Raw genomic sequence first — 26,025 nt, 5'->3', positions numbered from 1 at the left:
AGGCCTGAAAAGCCCCCATTACATGTAAAGTAACAGAAATGTTATTTAAGCTCGAGTAGAAAATATCACAGGTTCCACTTGTTGTCTGAGAGCTGGTTAATGGACAGTGCCCTAATGTGGATTGCCTGTATGCAGTGACTAGCAGCTGTGGGGAGGAGTCAGAGGAGTGCTGTGAGCTAGAAGTGTATTTGTCACTTTGGCTATATTACGAATGTGGTAGAGACAAGTAGAAAATCTGGTGACCAGGGCAGGAGAGAGATATTGGGTTCCTTGCATTACTCACTTTGAGTGTGCATGTGCGAGAGATGGAGTTAGCTAGACTTAGGTGTATATGTGATTGTGTTTGTAAGAGGTGAAGCCGGATGAGTTCTCCGCACATGGCACTGCACACTGGTCCTTCGAATTTAAGGCATGCATGGTGGCCAGTGCGGCACATGGAGACTGGAAGCTACTTGGAGTTACCCCAGGTAAACATATGCAACAGCTGTAAGAGATTCTAGAACCCAGATGCTGAAAACTTCAGGCTTGACTATTGCAATAGCCTCCTACTGAATCTACCTTCTTCCACTCTGCGACCCCTACAGCTAATCCAGAATCGGGCAGCGAGACGTATCCTTGGCCTCAAGCACAGGCACTGCATCTCTCCTGCCCTAAAAAGTCTTCACTGGCTCCTGACTACTCCACGGATTAAATTCAAATACCTCTGCATCATCCACAAGGCTGTCTGGGCCCAGGGACCACACTATCTTCAACTTGATCTCACTAAATTCTCTCCCTCTAGACTACTACGTTCCGCTGGCACAAACTCTTTGTGTGTAAAGCATTACACTAAACAGAGGGTAGGTGGCTGATCGCTTTCCTCAACTGGCTCCCTCCTATGGAACAGCCTGCTCCGGCGGTTCTAGGTCATTTGGTCGAAAATAAATGGTCGACACCAAAAGGTCGACAGGTCAACTGGTCGAATGTTTTTTTTGTTTTTTGACTTTTTTTTTGGGGGTCCCCCCCAACTCCCTTTTTTTTTGCTAAAAACCCCTTTTTTTCCCCTAAACGAAAACCTAAAAAATATATATATATAAATTAAAAAAAAATTCGACCATTTGACCTGTCGACCAAATTGTGTCGACCAATTGTCCTGTCGACCGTTTGTCTGTCGACCATTTGACCGGACACCTGCTCCGGCCTCTGCGCCTTGAGCAGGACTTTCATAAATTCCGGAAGCTCCTCAAGACTTTCCTCTTTACCTCCTATTTCCCTTCTTCTCTCCTCTGCTAACCCCACAGTTGCTGCGATTGGTGTCCGGGGCCCTTGTGCATCCACTGGGCCCCTGACCTCCCAGACCCAATCGGCCCAGCTCCTGTCTACCATCAGCACTTGTACTGGCACACCCTCCAGCCTAGAGGTTAGCACTTACACCTAACGTGGCTCTAGGCCGCGTAGAACTCATCAACCCAAGCACTTCATCTGTGGCTCACCCTTGAGCTCGGACTCCCCATCACATAACCCCTCTGCCATCTTCCTTACTGCACTTGCACCTTCTGAATACTCACAAGGCATAGTAGGTTCGTCCTTTTGTCTTTTTCCCCTCGACTCTTATTAAATATTGTGTTTAGTAATTTTTATCATTCCTCTGTTCCCCCGCCCCCTCGCCTTGTGGGCGCTTTTAAACAGTATTTTACTTCTGTATAAGTGTCAAACAAGCAAACAATAAATACAATAAACAAAAGTGTACCTAAAGCTCTGCATTGGAGGGCCTGTGTCCCACAGCCACAAATATCCCCAATTCTATTGAATGAGGAGTTCTCTGGTAGGAAGAACAGGTCCCCTGTGGTATGCAGATTGCCTGCTGAGAATTAAAGCCATTGCTGGGTAAGCAGTCATTGGTCCCTACCAGCATAACGAGGAATAGGCTCTGCTTCAGCGATTGGTGGGCCTCTCTGAGAATAATATGCATATATACCATCCCTTTCCAAACTCTTTTTATTCCCTGTGCTACATTTGCCTACTTAGGGTAACCGATAATAGCTATGTGAACCCATTTAAATTTGTGAAAGCACCTCTCAGGTTTCCCTTCTCCTTAAAGAGTGCTGGAGGTTTCCAGAATTGAGGTGGCAACCCTATCACCCATACCACAACAAAATGCAAATTCTATGATAGCTCTAACTATCGAATCCCGGGTACCGATACCTCACAATTTCTGTTCCATGAGAAAACAATGAGCAGCTTTGAGTATAGGCTTCTTCTTGTAATGGAATGCAGTGTTCTCAGTGACCTGAGCTGAATTCTGGATCTGGACAACAAGTATTCACCAGGTGGAATTTTCCCAGAATTGACACGCACATTCAGTGAGGGTTAACTGCTAGGAACTGCCTATTGCATCTCATGCCCTGCCTGAATACTGTTATTATTGGTGTATGTGGCAGAGGGTGGCAATGGTTTTTCTTTTGCCAAATCAAGATTTTATTAAAAAAAATAAAGCTCCTTTTAGAAATGCCCAAAGGAGAAGCATTTTGTTGCGTGACTGACGCTAGAAAGACTATTGCTGACACAAGTGGGAGCAAGACCTCATTTTGGTGAAGCTTTTTTTTGCTGGTCCTGCTTGTGTTGTAGGAGGGGGTGAGGTAGAGCAGGATCCAGGAGTAATGACAAGAGCCAGACAAACCGTAAAGGACAAGATTGACTTGAATTAACAGGTACTAGAAGGAGTAAAACCTTTATGAATTGTTTTTGATGGAAGTAATCCTAAATTTCATTAAAGATAACCAGTTGAAGGAGTTTCCCACACTATGGAAGGATTACACGTTTTGTCTCTTAAAAGGGGTCTGTCTAATAAACCATTTACACAACCAATACACAAAACTGTGAAATGACTAAATATAACATTACAAATGCTCAACTAAAGCAGCAAAACAGCTGTCTCTGTAAAGGAGAAAGCCATGGAAGCAACATAACAGGATGATTTATTTACGGAACTGCATACTCACCATTTTTCAAGATCGGTTCCTCTGTTATTTCAGGAAGTACGACATATGAAAACATCAGCGGTTTGGAAGAGACAATTCGGTCAAAGATCATTTTGTTCATGGTACGTGAATACTCCAGAGTCACTTCCATTTCCAGATGTTTGATTTGTTCAGATACACTGAAGGAAATCAGAAAAGAGAATATTTAGCAAGCAGAAGTTCAATGAGGGACATCAGCTGTGGTTGGGGACTGATGGCCAGGGAAATAGCAGATCAATGTAAAAGGAAGAGGTCATAAAACCATCTAATATAGTGGAAGTTTCAGGGCCTCAAACAAAACAATTATCAGAATAATGAGGTCTCAGCTTTTCCAGCATTTGTATGTTCACTTATCCTCAAACATCAGTTGGGGACAAAGACCATAAACATACAACAAGGGTCTGCAACCTCCCACCAGCCCTAGCAAGCATAGTCAATGTGAAAGATCATGCGAGTCACAGTCCAAAACATCCGGAGACCCACAGGTTGCAGACACCCGATATATAACATAGCAATATTGTGTATGCCACCTTTAGAATGCACTGATGTCATTGAGGCTACACAGGCAGCAGTACCTGGGCAACTACCTGAGATTCTTTTTTTTGTCTTGTGGGAACAGTGCAATTGTATTTCAGGGGTTGGCAGCTGAATGCAAATTTGATCCTATGACCAACAGTCTTATAAGGGATCAAGCAGTGAAATGTGTTTACAAAAAGAAAATTCATGAAAGCTCGCTACTGGTAAAGGATTTGACATTAGACTCTTGAGCATGGTGAAAATGGCAGAACAGTACGGAGTACATCAAGATATTCACAAAGCCAGATGGTAGTGGGGTCAGCAATGTTAACAATAAAGGTACGCAGAATTAGAAGCGGCTTAAAGAGTTTATAAAATTCTACGGGAGGCTATCCGAGCCCAGGGACTTGCCGGCTGACAGCGAGTCTATCGCCTTAGAGACTTCTTCTTTAGTGAACTGCCTCTCTAGGGAGCTATTAGTCTCATAAGAGAGGACCGAAAGGGGAAGGCTGTCTAGGAAGGCGTCGATTTTGGCTGTGGGGGAGCTCTCGTCCTCCGAGTAAAGGGCTTTGTAAAAAGCCAAGAACTCAGCGTTGATATCCTGCGGGAGTGTGGCCAAGGTACCATCAGTTTCTCTCAATGGCCAGGATGTTGGGGGAACCAAACTCACGGCGGATGAGTCTGGCTAAGACTCGGCCCGGCCTCTCACCCTCCCCGTATTTTCTCGCAAGCTGGGGATTATCAAGAAATGTCAACTTGCGCTCCACGTGGGATCGGAACACGTCCAGTTTCAGACCGAGAGACGCTAGGATCTCAGGAGATTTTAGAAGTGCGTATTGGGACTCGAGGGACGCAAGGACTGCCTCGCTTTTCCGGATATCCCCCCGGATCGCCCTCAGAATGCCACTTTCCTTCGAGGTGGCCATGCCTCTAATGTAGACTTTAAATGTTTCCCACAGAGTAGAGTGCGTGGGGACCGAGTTGGTATTGGTCTCAAAGAAGTCTTCAATGGCGGTCTCTAGTTCTGAGGCAAAGGCTGTATCGAGCAAGGAGTACGGTTTCAGTTTCCACCCCCAGGCCTTTTCATAGTCAGGGCCTCAACAGAGGGAGAGTCACCGGGGAATGGTCAGACAGGGTTCTAGGAAGGATTGATTGGAGTGAGACATTTCTAATCAGTATGTACAATATCAACCATCTATCGATTTGGGAATGGGAGTCATGGACTGAAGAATAGAAGGAGTACATCCAGGACTCAGGGTTTAGCAGTTGCCAGACATCTACAATGGCCAACCGGGGAAGGGATGTCAGTATGGCATAGGCTGCTTTAGAGAGTTGACGGGGTCTGGAGCCCGATCTGTCAAGGTCTACGTCTAGTATTGTTTTGAAGTCACCTCCCCATAGTATTGGTACCATCGGGAAGCTGGCTAGTAGGGAGGCTAATTGAAGGTAAAATTTGGGGTCATCGATATTAGGGCCATAAATGTTCAACACCACCAGTTCTTTGTTTTGCAGATCGCCATGGAGCAATACATATCTACCCAGTGGGTCAGTTTGGGAAAATTTACAGGTGAATTTGAGGCTTTTGTGAATTAAGGTCAAGGAAGAAAACGTAAACAATTGGCTCTCACAGGCCGATCGAGTTAAACCTGTTCCCAAACAGTCTACCATTCATTCCCAATGGGGCTTCTAACCCACAGTGGGATATTTCTCATGTGGGTTCTGCAGTTCTTGTAACTTCACCACAGCCTGCTCCACAGTCACCATCAACGGGAGAGTGTGGTCCCTTAAATATCATAGCACATGCAATTCCGCCAATGTGATTTATGTCATTATCTGTCCATGCACGAAATCTTACATAGGTAAAACATCTAGACCTATTAAAACATGTATTTCTGAACACAAATCTAGAATTCGCACCAGAACCATTAGTTCTCCCCTAGTGGCACACTTTATGGAACATGACCATAATTGTGACGATCTTAAATGGTGGGCTTTAGAACGAGTGTTAGGGACTGATCGACTTAATACTGCAGCTAGATTGTCGCAAAGGGAACAATGGTGGATGTACCAGACTGACAGCTATCAGAAGGGCCTTAACCATCAGGAAGAATGGCTGCACTGTGTTCCTTGAGTTTAGGCATCTTTTCTTTTTAAGATTGGCTGCACTTCTATTCCATTATACGAGTTAGCCATCTTCGGAACTATTTTCCATTGGAGTGAATTTAGGCTTGCCTCAGTGGGTGTGTCTAATTAGCTATGTATGCCCATATTATACAATTAATTATTATGGTTTTTCTTCTAATTGGTTTGACTATATACATCTATTTGATTGATTCGAGTTTTATGACACGTTCCGCATTGGAATTTGGGCTGGTTTCATTGTTGTTGCACGTAAGCGGGGAATAATGTTTCCTTCCCCTTTAATACGTCTCTTGTGTGATCCGGTCACATGACATTTAATTCTATATCGTGACCTTGTTCGCGATCTATTTCTACACTTTATGGCCAGAGGCATTTTTCACTTACTCTCTCCGCGGATCGCACAGCGGCAGCTTTTTTCTCACCCATCACTGTGTACATGGCGGCGGCGGTTTAGTGAATTACCTTCCTTTAGGGTCGTCTATTCTACAACATTGTTGTGGCGGCGATTCAGCCGACACAGGTATGTACATGGGCCCATTTACTTTCAAATTTATTTTCGATTCTGTAATTTTCAGTCGCGCGCGTCGGACTGCGAGCTCCTATGACATGGATCTCCATTGACAGGCAGATGGGATGCCGCTATTTCTATTTACATCATGAAAGGCATCTGTTTCGTTAGCGTGTGCCTTGTTATTTGAGCTGCAGAAACGATATGGAATAACTTTGTCTAAGCCATACAAGCATTTCTTTTCTATATTGGCCTACTAGATCAAGTGCTTGTTTTTTTTACGACTGTAGCCGTTGTTTGGATACCAACCATTAATGCTCGGCTAGGTCGTCAGAAATTACGGGCTTTAGCCATTAACAGTTATATTGTTATATTTATCCAATAACATTTGACCATCCAGGACAATGAAGTGTTCCACCGTGTCTCTTTCGGTTTATTGTAGTTGGAGAACAACGAATTAGCAGGATGCCAGGCATTTTTGCATGAGACCTATCTCCATTGTGAAACCGCAGTCCTCGAGACCAGTGCTTTCTCCTACTCTTTTCTGGTTGAGGATGAGTCCCTCCTATAAATTATAAAGGTATGGAAAGTGGTCATGTTTTGTTGTATTGGTTGAGTGTCCCGTTTGCGACTTTACTCCTCATAGGGGCAGTAGTGAGATCTTAATTGAATTTCATTCTCCTGTCCCCCACCCTATGTCTCCACAGATTGACTCATCTGAGTATCTGTGACTTTCCCATTTGGATGGATGGGGGATTTTCACCTGCTACCCATTTGTAGGCCCTATAAGGTGACTGTTTGGAGCATCTTACCTTTACTTGGATTTATTTGGGAACCATGTTGTGATGATTTGAACTTGGACACTGCTTGGCTACCATGGGGTTGCTAGGTTAGGTCAAGGTTTTTTTAATTGATATGTTTTAATAATTTTCTTCACATTTTTTACCCTTGGTTGTTTTGTTCTGTTTGTTCTAGTGAAGAACTCGACAAGGGTTGAACATAAGGATTACAAATGCTTCCAGAAGAAGATTAACGATATGGAAGAACATATGATAGAAAATTAAGATGTTCCTCCATTAATATTAATGTTGATTTATTGACATATATCCGTTTCTCACTAGTCCTGATGAAGACAATTGTCAATTTGCTGCTCTCTTTTTAGAGAGGCACGACTTAGACAATTCTTAGTTCGTCGAAACTACTGTCTAAAATGGCTATTAGGTTTGAAATGGTGTTGAGAATTGCATGCAGTATTTCTATATTTGTTGCACTGCAAGCTTTCTTGACAACATTTATTGTTAATGAATTGAATATTTTAGACTATTAGGTTGGAAATGGTTTGGAATTTTGCACGCAGCACTTTAATATTTGTTGCACTTTATGTCTTTCGGCAATATCCATCCCCAACTACTTGAATATCTCATGAATGTATTGATCTGATATTTCAATCTGGTATGTGACAATAAAACAAGACAATAATTTGCACATACCCAGGAACTGACATTAGGTTTAGTCCCCGTTTTTTGGAACAGCAGTGTATTTATACTACGCTGCTCTTACCCCTAACTGCAGTGGGGTCTAGTTGGCTATATATAAGAGAAATAAAATATTTTTTGCCACTACTTATATATCAGAACAAGAACTACAGCTACTAATAATTCTGTGAGACATGCACTTTATTTTTCTGTATCAAATTTGACTTGTGAATTTATATATATTTTTATTATGTATTATGTGCTATTATATATGTTTTTGATATGCGATTAATAAAATATGCTATTTTTACATCTTCCTTGACCTAGCCTATCCCCTCCTTGGTCCATATAGTTGAAGTTGAATCTCTCTCTTTGACTTGTAGTCTTTTTTCCGTGTGGTCCACCCTCTTCTCTCTGTTTACTTGGTTCTCTATTGCTCCCCGGGTCCACGCTGTAGGGGTTGCCTATCCTTGGTTTCATCACAGGAAAGGGCAGCCATATTTTGTTTCATTACTGTGTGTAGTGAGGCTGGCAGAGAGGGCCAGGCGTAGAGTTTTGATAGTGTGTGATCGCTTTGTGCTATATCTACTCCAGTATGCCTTGGAAATAGGCCTTAATGGCAATTTGAATTCGGACGAAGTGGAGACTTTGTGGTGCGGTGTCGCTGTCCGTACTTTCGACCATTTGCTTGCAGAATGTCGATGAGTGACCAGTTTAGGTACTGTACACGTTGTGGTAGTGCACTTTGGAGCATTGCTTTTGGGTTCCATAGCTTGTGCAAGTGTGTACCATCAACTCAAAAAGTTGCTGAAAAAAGTGCAGCACATTTTGCCACTGCAAAGGTGCTTTTCTCATGTATACCACCAAGTCCACTATATAACTATCCCAATGAATGTTGTCGGCAGCCAGAGGTGGGAAGGCCTTTTATCAACAGAAGCATGTGTAACTTTTTGTGTGCTGCTGGGATGTACTCCTGTGACAATGACAACATTGGTGATCGATATGTGCACCTTCTCAATGAAAATGGCATTTCATGGTCATCCAGTGGCAATGAGATTTGGTTTTCCAATCTACAGGCTGCAATGAAGATGGCATTGTAAGAATGTGAGGTGCAGTGCAACAAATAAAAACAATTATATAAGCCCGAAAAAAGAGTTATTACTGTGGAAGTTGTTTTAAAAAATAGAAATAAAACAGCTTTTTTAAGAGCCACCACTACAAAGGACATCCCCTACCCTGGTTGACATTTATTCCCCTATTCCCGCGCGCACACACCTGGAAAGGTCAACGCAAATCGCGACAAGTGCAGGGTTGTACGTATAGCATACGCCCCTTTTGCACATGGCCACCTTATATTTGGGACTGTGGAGGCCACAAGCTTGCACAATAAGCTTTCTGGGTGTGGAGTGCACACACAGACTGTGGTATACGGTATATTTGTCGACCTAAATGCAGAGGGTGAGCTTATACCTCTGTGTTGTACGAGCCACAGCGCGTGCTTCATGGGTGAATTGCACATACATTACTTGACAGTGAATGGTGGGAGTTGTGTGGAGTGTGTCCTGTGGGTTTGTACGCGTATGGAGCAGCTACACTGTAGTGATTGCTTTTGGTTTGTCTGTGTGAGACTTTGGTGATGCTCAATCACGCTAATATTATGGTTGCTGACTGTGGAGGGACAAATGAACACCATATAACACGATTTTCTGTGCCGTTTATGCTGAGGGAGGCAGTAGGCCAGGTAATGCTTCTGTTTCCGATCTCCTGCATAATTGTGTATCCCATTATGCAGATATCCATGTAGGTGCGTTATTTTTTTATTTGGTCCGGAAATTGAGAAAGCGTGGTACATTGTGAAGAGGTGTATTTGTGTCTTTTTACAACTTGTGCCATTGAAGTACTGTACAAATGGGAATCTATCGTTTCACAGCACTAACAGTGTTCCCCACAAATAGCGTTCCTGTTGATATTACTACATTTCTGAATTCTACACCCTCTACACACATTGGAGGTCATTACGAACTTGGAGGTAGCCATGCCGCTATTTGCGGCATGGCTACCCCCATTCTGGGTACCGGGTCCGGATTCCTGGAATGGGGAAATACTGGGCCATTCCGACCTTTCCCCATTCCAGGAACCCATCCCCATTCGAGCCCCCATAGGGCTCAATGGGAATGGGGAGCATGCTAACAACGGGCCCGTTAATGACAGGCCCATTGTTAGCATGCTCGTCTGCACGCGGGACCCGCTAAGGACCCGCGAGGAGACCTCGTAAACTGGCGGTAGGGGGTCAACGGGGCCAGCACATTTCTACCAGTTTCCACTGCAGTGTTTTCCACAGTACCACGGTTCCTTCCATTTAGCATACATTTGTGATGTCATCTTTGATGTCATGGGTGTTAGTCCTTGCAGTGCACAGTGGTAGCGCGAGTTATGGTTGCTTAGCTTACCATAACTGGCGAATTTCTGGGGTTTCACGGTTTTACCTGTAACCATAACGTCCCTTTAACAAAGTTTTTTGTTATATATATATGCTGGATGGCAGATAACATCTGAAGGGCACCCAAAACCTCCATTCCAGGAATTAGGTTTCATCTTAATCGAGAAAAAGGTTAATCAACCCCTTCTATTGAGAAATGTCATTAGATAGGGAAAACTGTATTAAAAGATTTCTCTAGGAAAGTAGTATGAATAAACAGTCTAAAAGATGTGCATAACTCGTTTGTCTCTATCCAGTCCACGTGCCATCATCTTTTTTTTTTTAGAAAGTGGTGGATTCCCTTCTTGGTGGCAACATGGAATATCAATTTTATTCAGCGCATATTACAGCCGCCAACCATTTGTTGAAAGTTGGGCAACAGAATTTAATCATACATTGGTTAAGACCGCGATATAGAGAATCAGGAGGGAGTGAAATTAGATTAGTTTATATTGACAAGGACGTCCAGTCTATTAAGGCTTTCAAAGAAAGTAAGCCTAACCTGAACCAAATGATGGCCACTGCAACGCCCTTCAGCAGAATCAATGTATGTTTCCAAAGACTCCCCTCTATTTTTGACCAAGGAGTATAAGAAGGACAGGTTTCTTCGCCATAGATAAGACAAAGGACAATTTTCCCGTTATAGTATTAGAACAATGGCATTGTGGAAAACATGCCATATTTATGATCTATTTCACGCGTTGAACGAAGGGAGAAAGTGCTTTATGGATCTTACAGGACTACGGTTTCTGATCGTGATACCCAAATATTTTAACGAAGATACCTCTTAAGGTTTTTGGTTTCCTTTGTACCGAGTAGATTTAATTTTTTATTTTACTTGAATTCCAAGGTAATAATTTGTGTCTTATGATATATGATGTGGCATTTATAACGCGCCTCTACACTAGTGTTTCTAGGCTCGGCAAGACAAGGAAGGACAAAATAACGATCTTAAAAGGCCTTGTGTCATTCAGATCGTGCAAGTGCAGGGAAGAGGTATGGGGAGGAGTGCCACGGGGGAGGGGAAGAGAGAAGTGCAGTTAACTCACAAGTGCAGCCAGTGGGTGGCTCATTGGCTCATAAGTGCAGAGAGAAGGGACTGTAGGGTTGCAGATACAGACCCTTAAGGGCTGGGGAGCCCAGAGGCAGTGCAAGGTCAACTGGACATGCAGATGCCTGGGCCCAAGTTCAGGGGTGACCAGGTGACAGGTGCATGGAGCAGTCGGGTGCATCAGCAGAGGAGAGGAAGAGAGAAAGCGGAAGCAAAAAGGTCTTGAGTTGTTTCCAGAACTGGAGCAGAACCACCTTCAGTTCTGGACGCCTAGCCTCTGAAACGTGATTACGGCGAGACAAGCCAACCACTACAAACAGCCCAGTTCTGTACTATCTGGAGTCTGCCAATGTTCTGCTTGCAAAGACCGACCAAGAGACTACTGCAGTAGTCAATCTTAGACCCTATTATAGCTCTAGCAATTGTTTCTGCTCAGGTTTGAGAGAGGCAGAGAGGCTGTTCCAGAGGGCGGCCCCCGCCAAGGAGATAGATCTGCTCCCAACTCTGTGATTTGAGAAGTGTCTGACCCTCAGAGTTGGAGGTGGATGAGCAGAGAGTGCGAGAAGATCAAGTTACTTAGCAACTGTAACGTTCTTTCGACTGGATGTTCCTCTCACATATTCCTCATCTTTGATCTACATTTCGCCACCTTATCTGCTTCAGAAAGATTTTCTTGCAGAGGGTGCTGTGCACGACGTTGTGGCGTCTATGTCCCTTGAGGGCCGGCGTGGCATGTCGACGTCACCAGTAATATAAGTAGCTTGTGTTGCGCCCATTGGCTTTAGTTCTGTTTTTTCGTTCCATTATTTGAGGAACTATTCGGCGTACCCCACACTGCAAGCTCTCCAGGAAACGCAAAGTGTAATGCACGTAAATTGTACGGCGGGTAGGTTGGGAGGGGTGATGAGGAATACGTGGGAGGAACATCCAGTCGAAAGAATGTTACAGTTTGTAAGTAACTTGTTCTTTGAATGGATTGTGTCCTCCCACGTATTCCTCATCTGTGATAATCTCCCAAAGCAGTGGCCATTTGGAGGAGGGAGTACTATTTAGTTTTTATCATGAACGGAATGAAGGACTGCCTTGGGAAAAAGGCCTTCTTGAGGTGAAGAGCCTTCTTGAGATGAAGAGGAGTCTAAGCAGTAGTGCTTACCAAACGTATGCATTGACGCCCAGGTTGCAGCTGAGCAAATGTCAAGTACCGGCACACTCATTTGAAGAGTCGCGGAAGTTGCCATGCCCCTCATGGAATGGGCTCTAAGCCCTTCCGGTGGGTCTTTCCCAGCAAGTCTGTAACACTCTCCAGTAGCCAGTGTAACCCACCAGGAAATAGTCTGTTTAGTCATTGGTAGTCCTAATTTAGGACCAGTATAACCCTCGAAAAACTAGTCATCCTGGCGGAATTTTGCCATTCTCGCAATGTAAAAACTCAGAGCCCTTTTTGGGTCTAGTCCATGCAACCTCTCCCCTCCTCTTTGGCCAAATGAGGAGGAGGGTAGAAAGTTGGATGCGTTATTTTTTGTGACAAATGAAAATCAGAAACTACTTTCGGCAAGAAAGATGATTTAACTCTCAGGACTACTTTATCCTTATAAAAAGGTAGTATAGGGAGGTTTGCATGAACAAGCCTGCAACTCACTTACCCTGCGGGCAGATGTTAAGGCTACAAGAAGAGCAGTTTTCAATGTTAATAGCCTCAACAGGCAGGAATGTAAAGGTTCGAAGGGTATACATGTTAGAAACTTCAACACAAGATTTAAATCCCAAGCAGGGACATGAAAAGGTACTGGAGGGTACACATTAGTGAGCCCCTCAGACATTGTACAATTAAAGGTATTATGAAATAAGAAAGCTCTTCAGAAGAGCGCTTAAAGATAGAAAGCGCCACCAGATATCCTTTTATTGTTCCAATCTGTAGCCCCCGATTGCAAAAAAGAAAGCACCATAGGAGTGCTGCATTGAAAAGCGTCCACATCCTTGTCCTTGCACCAGTTACTGAATTTATTCCAACGACACCGGTACAAGGATTTGCTCGCTGGCCTGGTGTAAGAGTGCGGATGGGAAAAGACCACTCTTGAAACAGATTAGGTTGAAACCAGTATAATTTATTAAGTCTAGTGTCAATAAACTGTCTCTTGTAATAGATAGGGCAGCTGACTCTCTCGCTCTCTTTTGACAGTCCTTGAAAAGGTGGGGTCTCGGCTTATGGGATATGTATCTTTGTGAGCCGTTGCACCAGCTTGTAGGTTCAGGGCCTCACCCCCGGAAAGGACTCTTATCTGGAGGTTAAACATCACCTCCATTCGAAGAGCGGACGTGGAGATGACTGACAGGACTCGCATCTCTTAATTATAAAGCTGCATAGTTCGTTCAAAAGTCTATGGTCCTTAATGACCCCAGTAGGCCTCTCCTCATAGTTCACCCTTTAAAATGTCTATGCTTCTTAGTGTCCCCAACAGGCCTCTCCTCACGGTTCACTTTGGCCTTTATGTGCGTATTGCGCTTAGCCTTCTCTTCTCCCTTTGCTACACAGAGGAAGTCTTCCCCTCCTCACCTCCTTTAGGTCGTTTGCCTCCGCTGGATATGGCTGCAGGGATCGGAGCCTCCTCCTCGACTGCTCTCCGCTTCACCATCTCCGCGAGACCGACTGTCTCCGGAGACCTCCGTCCCTTCACTTCCTTTGGCTCAACATCAGCTGTCCTCCGACGGTTCGGCTTTCAGTTTGTTTTGAAGACGCGTCAGCTCCCTCACTGCGAAGGTCCACCCCTCCAACGGTGGGGGCCGGAGTGCAGGAGCGATCACCGCTCAGCTGTTGGGATGCGCGGCCTGGACGTGCACAGCTGTCAGTTCTCGTGCTTCGTCCTTCGGGCTCTGACGAAGCTGCTCTGCATCGGGTGATTCAACAACTTAACTCGCACAAGTTTAACATTTTCCAAACGTGCTCAACAGGAGCATTTAACTTTTGGGAACTAGTCTCTCCTCCTAATACGCCCACTCATACGTGGCAGCTTCTTCATGGGAATCTCCTTCCTCCTCGCCATTTTCTGCTACCTGCCGGCCAAAACGAAAAAATAACAATAATTAAAAAAAACAGTATTGTTCAAGAAAAGTACCTCTTTACCAATCTTTCATTTCTCATTGGACCAAAGACCTGAATTTCCATGGGAGACCCTCCCATCATGACATGTCCTGCTGACATCACAATCCTCTCAGCCTTCCTGGATGACTGACTGCACCATTACTTAATTGGCTCTGAGTAAGGCTCTGATCTGCACCTTTCCTCCCTGATTTGTCACACCTGGCCGAAAGCAAAATCTTCATTACGTCATCCGGGAGGTCCCAATCCTTATATCTCAGCCTCTCAGAAACCATGCATGAAGGCTGAGTTTCTTGACCTCAGTATGGAGAACCTGACCTTCCTCTTGCGAGAGAAGATCCTCTCTTTGTGGAAGACGTATTTGGATGGCAGATGGACATGTCTAGAAGGTCCGGGTACCATGTCCTACTGGCCCAATCCCGAGCAATTAGAATCATGGTCTTCCCGAATTTTCTCAACCTCCTGATTACATGAGGAATCACGGGGACTGGAGGAAACGCATACAGAAGTGGAAATTCCCATTCCACCACGAACACGACTCCTAGAGCTCCTCTCGGGGGAAATTCCCTTGAGCAGTACTGATCGCACTTCCGGTTGAAACTGGTCACAAACAGATCCACTTCAGGGGTTCCCAAAGGGTGAAGATCTCTTGAAGGACTTCGGGCCTCATAACGAGTTTGGAGGTAAGTAACTGTCCTTACCGGCATGGAGTAAATACTGTGTCCGTGCAGGAAAGAGCCCACTAATAGAGGGCCATACGAGTACGTGTGCATGAGCATTGCGCCATGCCGGTAACGACATTACTGGCATTCCGTTAAAGTCCAAAAAATGGCCCTTAGTGGCATCATGGAAAGCACAGACAGCACTACCGGCATCAATTGAAACGGCATTAGAGGTGACCGTAAATAAGCGGTACCGGAAGTAGCATCATCGCACAGGAACGGGAAAGAACACGGCGGCCATCTTTAAAAACACAATCCAGGGCCATCCTCAGCACCCAGGACCTGGAGCATATTGCTGAGTACATAGATCAACCTCCAACAACTATATCATGCCCAATGCAGTTCCCGCCAGTGCAAGGAGCGCTTTAATGAGGATGAGCTCACCATGCTGGCTGAGACCCTGGCTGACAATGCCGAGGTCGTATTCGCAAACAGCCTCAAGAGGGAGGCAGTTATCAAGAAAAAGGAAATCTGGCAACTTGACGCCCAAAGAGTCAGCGTGGTAGGCAACACCCCCCGCACCACAAATGATGTCCGGAAGAGATAGGATGACCTGCCCCTGTGAGTCAGGAACATCCTTTCTGAAAACAGGAGCCAGGCCATGGCTATTGGTGGAGGAGCAAGCTCACCAATAAAGCTGAGCCGGTGGGAGGAGATCTGTGCCAGCACGATTGGCATAGAGGCCATCGAAGGCTTGGGCGATATGGAGTGTGGCGCCACCTCATCGGCGGAAGGAGGTGAGTGTCCTAAGAAAACACTGTAATGCAAAGTCTAATGATAGTCCACCAATTTGCCTAAAGAGGCAAAGCATGGCCCAATACATAGACATTCCCAGTCTAGTTGTCGTCCGCAGCACAGACACATGCACATGCCTGCAGCATGGAAATGCCATACCTGACACACACCACACAAATATGAAAATGGCATAAATCACACAGCACGCAGGCCACAACAGAAATGCTTATCACATAGCATACGCCCGCCCCAACATGAGTGACCCCGACGGATGCCTACATGATCCACCCATATAGCAAGCAACGTGATCATCAAAACTCCACTGCCTATTCCCCTCTAATGTATAGATGAGCAATAATACAAATGTATGCATGATGCTTGTCAAACCATCACTCATGCCGTCCCTCTCTTTGTCCCCCACAGGCTCAGATCCTGACAGCGAGGCCCGGGACTCACTGCCACAGGCTAAAACACCCCAGAAGCGGGCCAGGGATGAAGGCAACAGACCTTCCACTTCCAAAGCCCCACACAAGCCACGACAGGCACCGAAGACCAAACCAGCCCTGGATGCCAAGGGAGCATGCGCCCCATAGAGGACCCAAATGCATTTGCCCATGTCACACATGCACCCTCCACCTCCACTGGTGTACCGGCAGGGGTGCAGCAGGCAGGACACGCTGCACAGCGGCAGGATGAACTCACTGCCCTGGTGAGACAGTTCGTCACACACAGTGCCCAAGCAAGGCAGGAGGGGCGCGACAACACCACCTCCCTGAGGCAGATCATCATGGAAAGCACCAATAGATTGTCTGACCCGCATTTCAGATTCAATGGAGGTTGAGCGTCAAGCCCCTAGAATGGAAGCCCCTAGAATGGAGCAGGAGGCCACCCCATCTTCCTCAAGCTTCACGCAAACCAGCCCCCTACGCAGGTCGGCACGCACCCTGCGCCACTCGGACATGCTGCCACCAGGTGCAGGGAGTGGCAGGATGTAGACGGGGCAGCCTGATGAAGGCAATAGACAATTGCTAGGACACCATGAGTGGGGGAGGTGTGGGGGGAGGGTGTGTGGGGGAGTTGTGGGGGGAGGGGGAAGGGGTGAGGGTGTGTGGGGGACTTGTGGGGGGAGGGGGGTGAGGGTGTGTGGGAGAGTTGTGGGGGGAGGGGGAAAGGGGAGAGAGTGTGTGGTGGAGGGTTTGAGCACTTTAATCTTTATTGGACAGTTAAATACTGGTTGTGTGAAAAAAAATCTTGAGTGGACATTCCTTATTGCATATGTGTTATTTATTCATATACAGTGCATAGTGTACATGTACTCCCACACCCAGTGCCCTCTGTCCAACTTTCATGTCAGCCTCTGCACCCATGTGTGTTAGAAATATTGTGCAATCACTGACTGACACACAGCACGTCCCTCCTGTGCATCGGCACCGCAATGATGTGCAGCCAGATCTTCTTCATCCCCTTCATCATCACCAGGTGGTTGCAGTTCAATGTCAGGGGGCAGGGGCACGTTCCGTCGGATACACATGTTGTGCAGCAGGACACCTACCATGATGATCTTGCCCACTTTCTCATGCCTGTAGAGGAGTGCCCCACCCGACCGGCTAAGGCAGCGAAACCGTGCCTTCAACAGACCAAAGGTCTGCTCGATGACCACACGGGTAAGGCTATGGGAACAATTGTAGTCCTCCTTGTACCTGTTCTGTGGGTTTCGGACAGGGGTGAGGAGCCACGGCTTCAAGGGATAGCCACTATCACCTGCATGAGAGGCAATAAAAGGTATATGTCAGTCGATTCATGATGGACAGCTGTACTAGTCACACATGCCTGCAGATTATAGTTGGTCACATGCACATATCCCTGGTTGTATGCACACAATTGTCATGCCCTCAGTGTGTTCTGTGCCATGGACCTCTGGTGTGGGTTGCATCTCCAAGTTGATACACGGTGTACACTGCCTGGATGTTGCTCATGCATTGTGGATGCATACCGCTGTGTTTGTGTCAAATTTGTGATGTGTAGTATTCCGTCTGATTTTCTAACTGGCAGCGTTGGCAGTAGGCTCTGCAATATTAGGCATTCAGCGCAGATTACAATGGTGACATGCTGCACTTCTGTGGTGGTGGCGGCGGCCCTGTGACCAGCAGTGGATTCTCTTGGTGATTTTGTTCAGTGCACTCCCATGGATGCTTGTCCTTTGTAGTGATTTGCTGCAGTCATTGACATACTGAATATTCACAGCATGTTCCAGGATTGTGTTACAGAGGATGAGGTACGATGATGGGTGGTGGACGTGTTGTGGGATGTAGGGTGTTTTCAAGTTTGGCATGTTGTGATAGGTGTCCAGCTTACTTCATTGCTATGGGATTTTGTCGTCATGTTCAGTTAAGGATGCTTTGCGGCACAGTGTTTTGTGATGTGCACATCGTGCTGTCACATCAACAATGACCCCATGGTGGTGTGTGCATCTATCCCCCCATTTCACTGCCATGTGCCTGTCATGCAACTTACCAAGCAGCCAGGCACGTCGTACTGCATGTCGCTCCATGTAGCCTGGTAGCGTAGAGTTCTCTAGGACCATTGAGTCATGAGTTGATCCAGGATATCGGGCACAACAATGTGTGATCTTGCTGGCGTCACATACCATCTCCAGGGGAGTCTGTGGTAGGGATATGTGGGCCCTTGTGTGCTTCAGGAGGGCATCCAGCACTTGGTGCAGCATGGGAGAAAATAAGGGTTGTGATATGCCATGCATGTACCCCACTGTGTGCTGGTAGGTGCCTGTGGCAAGTAAGTGGAGCACCGACACTACCTTCAGTAGAGGGGGGATGGCGGTGCGTATTTCTATGAGGCTGACAATATCGTTGTGTATCATGTCCACGATGGTGGTGATGGTGTCCCGGTCCAGACGGTACAGGGTGCGGATCTGCTCAGTGGTTAGGTTGAATGGACTGGCTCTGATGCGAGGGATTGGGGGCTGCCTGCGTGGTACCACTGGCTGCACTGGTGGGGCATGCTGGGCCTGTCCCACCCTCCTTCTCCTGCGTCTCCTCTGTGGTGCCTGTTGTTGTTGTTGCTGGTGTAGCAATGCAAGCATGTCCTCCTTGCCCAGTATTGCTACTACTAGTGGAATAATTGTGGTGTGGGAAGGGGTGTGGTGTGTGGGTGTGCTCCTTTTGTGCTGGCCCAGACTCCATTGCTTCCACATGTGCCGATTGTGTGCACCTGTGGCAGTTGGGAACACTGCACATAGCAGTTTATGGGTGCTTCGCGATGCCGGTATTGCCGGCATGCCGGTATCCCCTATTAGCGCCTTCATGATGCCGGTATTTGCATATCCGCCCGACTTGTGATGTCTTCCTGTTATTGGCATCCCAGTATTGCCAGCCTGAAGGCCCGCGTGCCCGCGCCCTTGCCGCTATTAAAGGCACCATTATTAGCGGTGCCTCTAATACCGGGTTCTTAGGTCGGAATAGCCCGGAGCGGTGTGTGATGCCGGAAATCCTTTACCGGCATTGTTTTTCCATTACCTCCAACCTCGTAATGACCCCCTTCCTGAGCTAGCTCCCACTCGTGGGAGACTGTGCTCTGCCTGCTCAGAGCGCCTGCCGCCGTGTTCTGCTCTCCGGCTAGGTGAACTGGCGACAGATAGATTCCCTTTTGTATTGCCTCTCTGCACGGTGGTAGTGACCCTACACCTCCTCTCTTATTGAGGTAGTACATGGTCACTCTGTTGTACGTCATTATCAGGACATTCTTTCCCCGTACAGAGGGCAGAAAGGCCTTCAGCGCTAGTCTGATTGCCCTCAGCTTCAAAACGTTGATGTGTAGTTTGGACTCCGATGGAGACCAACGACCACCGATTGTCAGTTTGTTGGTGTGGGCTCCCCACCCTGTGAGTGAGGCGTCCGTCACTACTGTCATCTCCGGCCATGGTTTCCAAAAAGATTGTCCCTTGAGAATGTTGTCTTCCCAAGTCAACCACATCAGATCCTGAGCAAATCTGCTCGGAACTTGCAGAAGATCCGACATGTTCCACGAAAGTTGGGACCATTGTGTCCTGAGGGACCATTGAAGGAATCTCATTCTCAATCTGGCCTCTGGCACCAGAAAAATGCAGGATGCCATGAGACCGAGCAACCTCAAAAAGAAGCGAAGGCAGGAAGACATTGGGCATTCTGGAACTTTTCTACCATCTGCTGAATGTGTTGAGCTCTCACTTTGGGGGGCGAGGCTTTCTCCAAGGAAGTGACCAGGCACGATCCGATGAATTGGAGTCTTTGGAATGGTATCATATGGGACTTCTTGTAACTGAGGGAGAAGCCCAGCCTGTGTAGGGAGTGACAGGTTATGCAGAGATGTTCCAGAGCCTATTCGGGAGAACGTGCCCTGATCAGCCAATCATCTAGGTAGGGGTAGACGTGAATCCCCCCTCTCCTGAGACTTGCTGCCACTACAGCCATCAGTTTGGTGAAAACCCTTGAAACTGATAATGAACTGCCAAACGCGAACCTCAGGTACTTTATGTGCTTGAGATGGATCGACACATCAAAGTAAGCATCCTGAAGGTCAATACCACCAACCAATCTTGGAGTTGGAGAGCCTGAAGGATCTGAGAAAGGGCAACCATCTTGAACTTGTCCTTCCTGAGAAACTTGATCAAGTTTCTTAACTCCAAGATGGGTCTCAGTCCTCCGTCCTTCTTGGGAATGAGAAAATAGGTGGGAGTACCAACCGTTTTTCCTCTTTGCTACAGGTACATGTTCTATTGCACCTTTCTCTAGCAGGGTTCAGATTTTCTGCACAAGGAGCGGATCTGGAATTTTGACAGAGCTGGCTCCCGATGGATGATCCCGAAGCCTTTTTAGAAAATCAAAGCAGTAACCTTGGGATACTGTTTCCAGTGCACAAGCTTCTGAAGTGATGCCCAGTCATTCGTTCAGAGAGATTCTGCCTTCCACCAGGATCTTGTGGGTCTAGGCCTCAGAGTGGCTTAGAGGCGGCAGCAGCAGTGCCTGAGGGTAAAGATGCCACTGCTGGGGCTGCTTTTGCACCCTTACCTCGTCCACCGCAAGGGAATTTTCTTTGCCCCCTTTGTATGGCCTGTCCTCTTCCTCTACCAACTGACGAATAGTATCGAAAAGAACTACCACTCCAGGAAGATGAGCCCGAATAAGGTTGTTGAGGTTGCCGAATAGAGGCGCTAAAGGACTTAGCCGCTGCTTTGGAGTTCTGCAGCTTCTCTAGACTCATTTGCCTTGCTGCCAAAAAACTTCGAGCTGTCGAAGTGCATGCTGAGCAGTCTGGCCTGCAGGTCCGGTGCAAACCCAGACTTCCTCAACCACGCAAATCTGCGTAGCACAATGCGCTTGCAGCCATGGATCTGCTAATACTGTCAACAGTATCCAGTCCTGATTGGAGACATTCTCCCATTGCCTCCGTACCATCATTACCTCAGTTGAGAAAGTCAACCCTTTCCTCGCCTTCTGGAATGTGATCAGCCGCCATACTAACACAATCGCACAGGGTATAGGTAAACCTAGCCAGGGTACAATTAACATTCATGGATTTCAGGGCCATACTGCCCGAGGTGAAAACCTTGCGAGCCCATGGTCCACTTTTTAATCATCTCTATCTGGGGCGATATAGGGATAGGCAGACTGCCTAGTCGAAGTAGCAGCCTGGACTACCAGACTCTCAGGCGTAGGGTGCTTGCTGAAATAATCAGGGTCACTGGCTGAAGGTCTATATTTCCTTGGAAAACCCCTGTTGACAGCAGGACCAGACTCCGGGGCTTCCCAGTTAGCTACCACCTTCTTTTGAAGGGCCTTGTGAAAAGGCAAGACAGTGGGCCTCATTACGAGTCCGGCGGTAACCGAGGCGGTAAAACCGCCTGGTTACCGCCGGACTCGTATTACCATTCCGCCTCCGTGATTCCCGGAATTACCGGGGCATTACAACCCCGGTTTTCCAGGAATCACATAGGCGGAATGGTGTAAATCCCCATTCCCATTGAGTCCTATGGGACTCAATGGAAATGGGGATCATGGAAACACCGGCAGCATCTCGTAATGCTGCCGGTGTTTCCTCGTCCGCCTGCATGCGGGAGGTGTTAAACCCGCCAGGTCAGACCTGGCGGGAACATCACCTCCCGCCTGCAGGGGTCGGACTCAGGCGGTCCGGAAACAACGGTGGCGGCGGGTTTACCGCCACCGTTATTTCCGGACCGCCTGGGTCATAATGAGGCCCAGTGTCTTTTTGGGGACCTTGGTCCAGGATGTCTGTCATGTCATCCTGTTCGAAAGTTGGTGAAGCCCTACTTCAGCCCATCTACTCAGTGACCCTTTTCATCCCTGAATCAGCATGGTCTGATGTATCAGGTTTACCAAACTCCAACTCTGGGGATGTATCAAGACCGCTGGCAGAATGGGGGGAGTCACAGAGATCTTTCATTTTAGACTCAGGATCAATTAGCTCTTCAGGCACTTCTCTAGTGCCAAACCTCACTCCTATTGGAGAAACCTCCTCATCTGAAGCACTATCCTAAATGGAGGACATCGACTTAAAGTCTTTTTTTGGTACAGTTTTGTATATTTTTTCTTGCACCGTAAAATGCTTTGATGAAATCAAAGACACCGTCAACGGCGTCTTCGAGAAATCTCTCGATTTTGGAGTCAATGCAAATGGAGTTGGCAAAAATAATCGAAGGCTTCAATGTTTTTTGTTTCTTCGCCGGTACCGGAGGCGGAGTTGACTCACGCATCGATGCCTTCGACACCTTTTTGTCGGGTCAAGCGTGTCGAGCCTCCGATTTACTACTCGTCTTGGCAGAAGTCGTTTCTGACCGTCCTGCGTCGTCCAATGGAGCGACCGGGGTCTGGCTCCTGCGAGACTCTTTTGAGGGGCTTGAGGCTGCATTTTCAAAGATCCGCATCATCTGCAGCCTAAGGGCATTCCACTTACTGGGTGAATCCGACGTAGTCGGACATCGTATAACCTCAGGAGAGGTATCCAAGGACAAAGAGGGAGACCTGTGGTGTCTCTTTTTCACCTTCTTGGAAGAAGACAATGAGGATCGTCTGGATTGATCCGTTGATCGGGACCTCTTCCAATGTCTATGTCGAGTAGAGTCCTTGGATTCACTGCACTTTTTATATTTCTTCGAAAAAACCGTCGAAGCTTCCCTCCCCACCGCTAATTTACCTTTGCGTTCCCAGAGAGCTTTCTCAGTCATAGACTGGCAGGACCTGCAGTCCTAGGTTCTGTGACTGGAACACAAACACCAAAGGCAGTTACGGTGAGAATCTGTTATCGACATTTTCGCCCGCAGTCGTGACATTTCTTAAAAACCGACTTTGGGGTCAAAGAAGACATTTTTTCAGAAGAAAAAACTAAGCGCACTGTTAACTCGAAGCAAAGGAAAGCTAGTACTTATACAACGCTACGGCAGACCTTGAGGGACATCGACGCCACAACATTGTGCACAGCGCCCTCTGCTAAGAACATTTTTCTGAAGCAGCAAAGCTGGCGAAACATATATCAAAGATGCGGAATACGTGGGAGGACGCAATCCATTCAAAGGAAATGTTTTGGAAGAGAAAGGTGGAGGTAGAGCGGTCCCAGGCCCCAGAAAGCCTTGTGGACAGTGGTCTTGAAGTCGATCTTTGCAGCCAAGGGGAGCCAGTGAAGAGATTTCAGAGCTGGAGAGATACGTCCTCTGGGCTTGAGGCCAAGGACACGTCTTGCTGTTCTGAATAAGTTGTAAAGGTCGAAGTGTAGAGGCATGAAGATTTAGAAAGAGGCTGTTTCAACAGTCCAGCTTAGAGCGGACCAAAGCTCTGGAGACAGAGAGCTTCTGGGGGAAAGCGAGAAAAGGAAGAATACCTCTGAGGAGGTGCAACTGATAGCTTTACTTCTTAGAGATGTCAGAGATGTGAGGAGAGAAGGAGAGGGTGGAGCCGAAGATGAGACCAAGGTTCTCGGCCTCAAAGGAAGGTGCAGGAAGAGGGCCCAGAGTGGGTGGCTAGAGAGAGAGGAAGGGAGGGAACGGGTGTCCCAGTAAGGAGGATCTCAGTCTAACTGGCATTAGGGCAGAGATCATTGGCGGCATCCCATTCCTAAATTGTGGCCAGCCTGGTATGAGAGAAGAAGCAGAGGTGGTTGAGGGGAGCCTGGAAGAGAGCTGAGTGCCATCCGCATAACATAAAAGATTGGAGCATAAAGTAGCGATACGGTGGGCAAGAGGTGCCAGGTAGAGGTTGAAGGGAGAGAGGTTAGACCCCTGGGGAACACCACAGGTAGAGAGAGGGATAGAAGAGTGGAAAGACCCCAGTTGGACCTGAGAGGGTCAGTCGGTGAGAAAGGAGGTCAACCAGACCAGGGCTTGATTAGTAATACCAAGGTTGTCCCAGAGACGATTGAGCAGGATGGCATGGTTGACTGTGTCAAAAGCAGAGGATTGATCGAGAATGTGGACAGAAGGGAGATTAGAGTCAAGATTGGAGAGCAAGTCTTCACAGGTGTTCAAGAGAGCAGTGTCCGTGCTTTGGGCAGCTCTGAAGCCAGATTGGTGGTCATGGAGGCAACCAACATATTCAGTATATAGATTAAGCTGGGAAATGGCCAACTATTCCAAGAGTTTGCCCAGGAAAGGAGTGCTAGAGATTGGACAATAGTTAGCCAGAGAGGAGGGATTGGCAGTGGGCTACTTTAGAAAGGGGTGCAAAAGAGAGTGCTTAAGGGGGAGGGGAAAGTTCCAGTGGCAAACGATTGATTGCAGAAATCAGCCAAGGCTGGAGCAAGGGTGTTGATGTGGTCCTTGATTGTTCTGGATGAGCAAGGGAGAACCTGCTTTGATGAGACTTTCATAGATTGGACTTGTCTAGAAACATTGTCAGGGGTGAAAAGGGGAAAGGAGGAGGAGAGACAGCCTCAGGCGGGCCAGGAGTGGTTGAGGAGGAGGAAGAGGAAGTGAGGGTGGACAGGATGTCCTGAGTTTTAGTTGTGAAATTAGAGACCAAGGCTGTGCCGAGAGGCTGGGAGGGAACACGAGAGGTGGAGACTGCAGCAGGATTGGCCAGCTCCTTGCAGATTTTGGATGTAGGCTCTCTTCTTAGAGATGACAGAGTCTATATTGCTTTTGGAGCAGGCGGCTGGCCAGTTGGTCAGGGGGTGCGCCCGAGGTCCTCCACTTCCTCTCTGCCGCCCTACACTTGCGTTTAAGGTCGGCGAGGTCGGAATCATACCAAGAGTTGCAATTGGATTTGGGCTTCAAGCAGATCCTCATGACAGGGGCAAGGACATCCAGAGTGTTAGAGATAGGGAGATGAAGGTTAGAGACGGCTGTGTCAGGGTGTGAGTCAGCCAAAAGTGCAGGAGGAGGAGAGAAAATAGCAGCAAAAGCCTCAACTGATACACGCTTCATTGGTCGGATGACTGAGAAGGTAGGCGGCAGTGCTGGAGTCGGCTTGACCTGCGGGGGCAGAGAGAGGGATGGGAAGAAGGGAGAAAGTGATTACTCCTTAGAGACATTAATTTCTAGGTCTAAGTCCTGTAAATAGGTAGATGGGAGATTCAATGGTCTCTGTAGCCCAACTGGTGTTTGGTCAAGTAGGATGATGTCATCCCTGTAAACTAAATGTTATATATGGACATGGCCTAATCTCAGAGGAAAGGATGAGCCCTGGGCCAGTCTGGGACCCAAATCTAATGGTATTTGTTAGGGAACTAGGGAATATAGAGAATGTATTAAGGTATTCTGATAGTGAAAAATATATTTGCTGGAGTTCTAATTATTTCTTTTTAGGTGAATTCATTGAAATATATTTCTATTTTCAAATAAAAAGCAAATTAGTCATTTTAAAAACATTTCTTAATCAAAATGTTAAGTGTCATAGTTAAATGAAGAAAATGAACATTTCTCAGGACACTAGATGAATTGTTTTGTTCATATGCCTCCTCTAGTAAGGGGCTGAGCCAGTTATGGAGATGAAGATTAAATGCAGCAATGGGTGAAATACAAGTAACTTTGCGCTATTCTCCAAACCGGAATTGGAACTGAATAACCAGCAGCGAAAATCTCGATGACTGAGAACCCCCCCACTATGGTTCTGAAAATTACGAATGTCACAGTGATTGTCACGAGACAATATTCGCACTTGGTTCAAAAAGATTAAAATGATCAAAGTAAGTCCAATGGTAGTTAAGATGGCTGAAATGATTTTGAAATAAACAGTATCATTGGATGTGAAGATTGTTGTCTTTTTTATTCCTTATTATTTAGAAGAACAGCCGACAAG

General features: G+C 46.9%; 1 protein-coding gene across 1 annotated transcript in view; it reads right to left on the bottom strand.

Annotated features, from left to right (window-relative positions):
- The window catches only part of DNAH1 (dynein axonemal heavy chain 1), a 3,604,831-nt gene that overhangs the window by 3,092,974 nt on the left and 485,832 nt on the right, over positions 1–26,025 (bottom strand). Inside the window, exon 9 of the mRNA XM_069644003.1 lies at positions 2,982–3,139. Coding sequence (XP_069500104.1) covers positions 2,982–3,139 — 158 coding nt within the window. The remainder of the gene's footprint in view (positions 1–2,981; positions 3,140–26,025) is intronic.

This window comes from Ambystoma mexicanum, chromosome 2p (genome assembly GCF_040938575.1).
Source record: "Ambystoma mexicanum isolate Mex_15411 chromosome 2p, UKY_AmexF1_1, whole genome shotgun sequence".
In the NCBI taxonomy this organism is placed as follows: Eukaryota; Metazoa; Chordata; class Amphibia; order Caudata; family Ambystomatidae; genus Ambystoma; species Ambystoma mexicanum.
The sequence above is the reverse complement of the archived record's forward strand: the minus strand, read 5'-3'. Positions and strand labels throughout refer to the sequence as shown.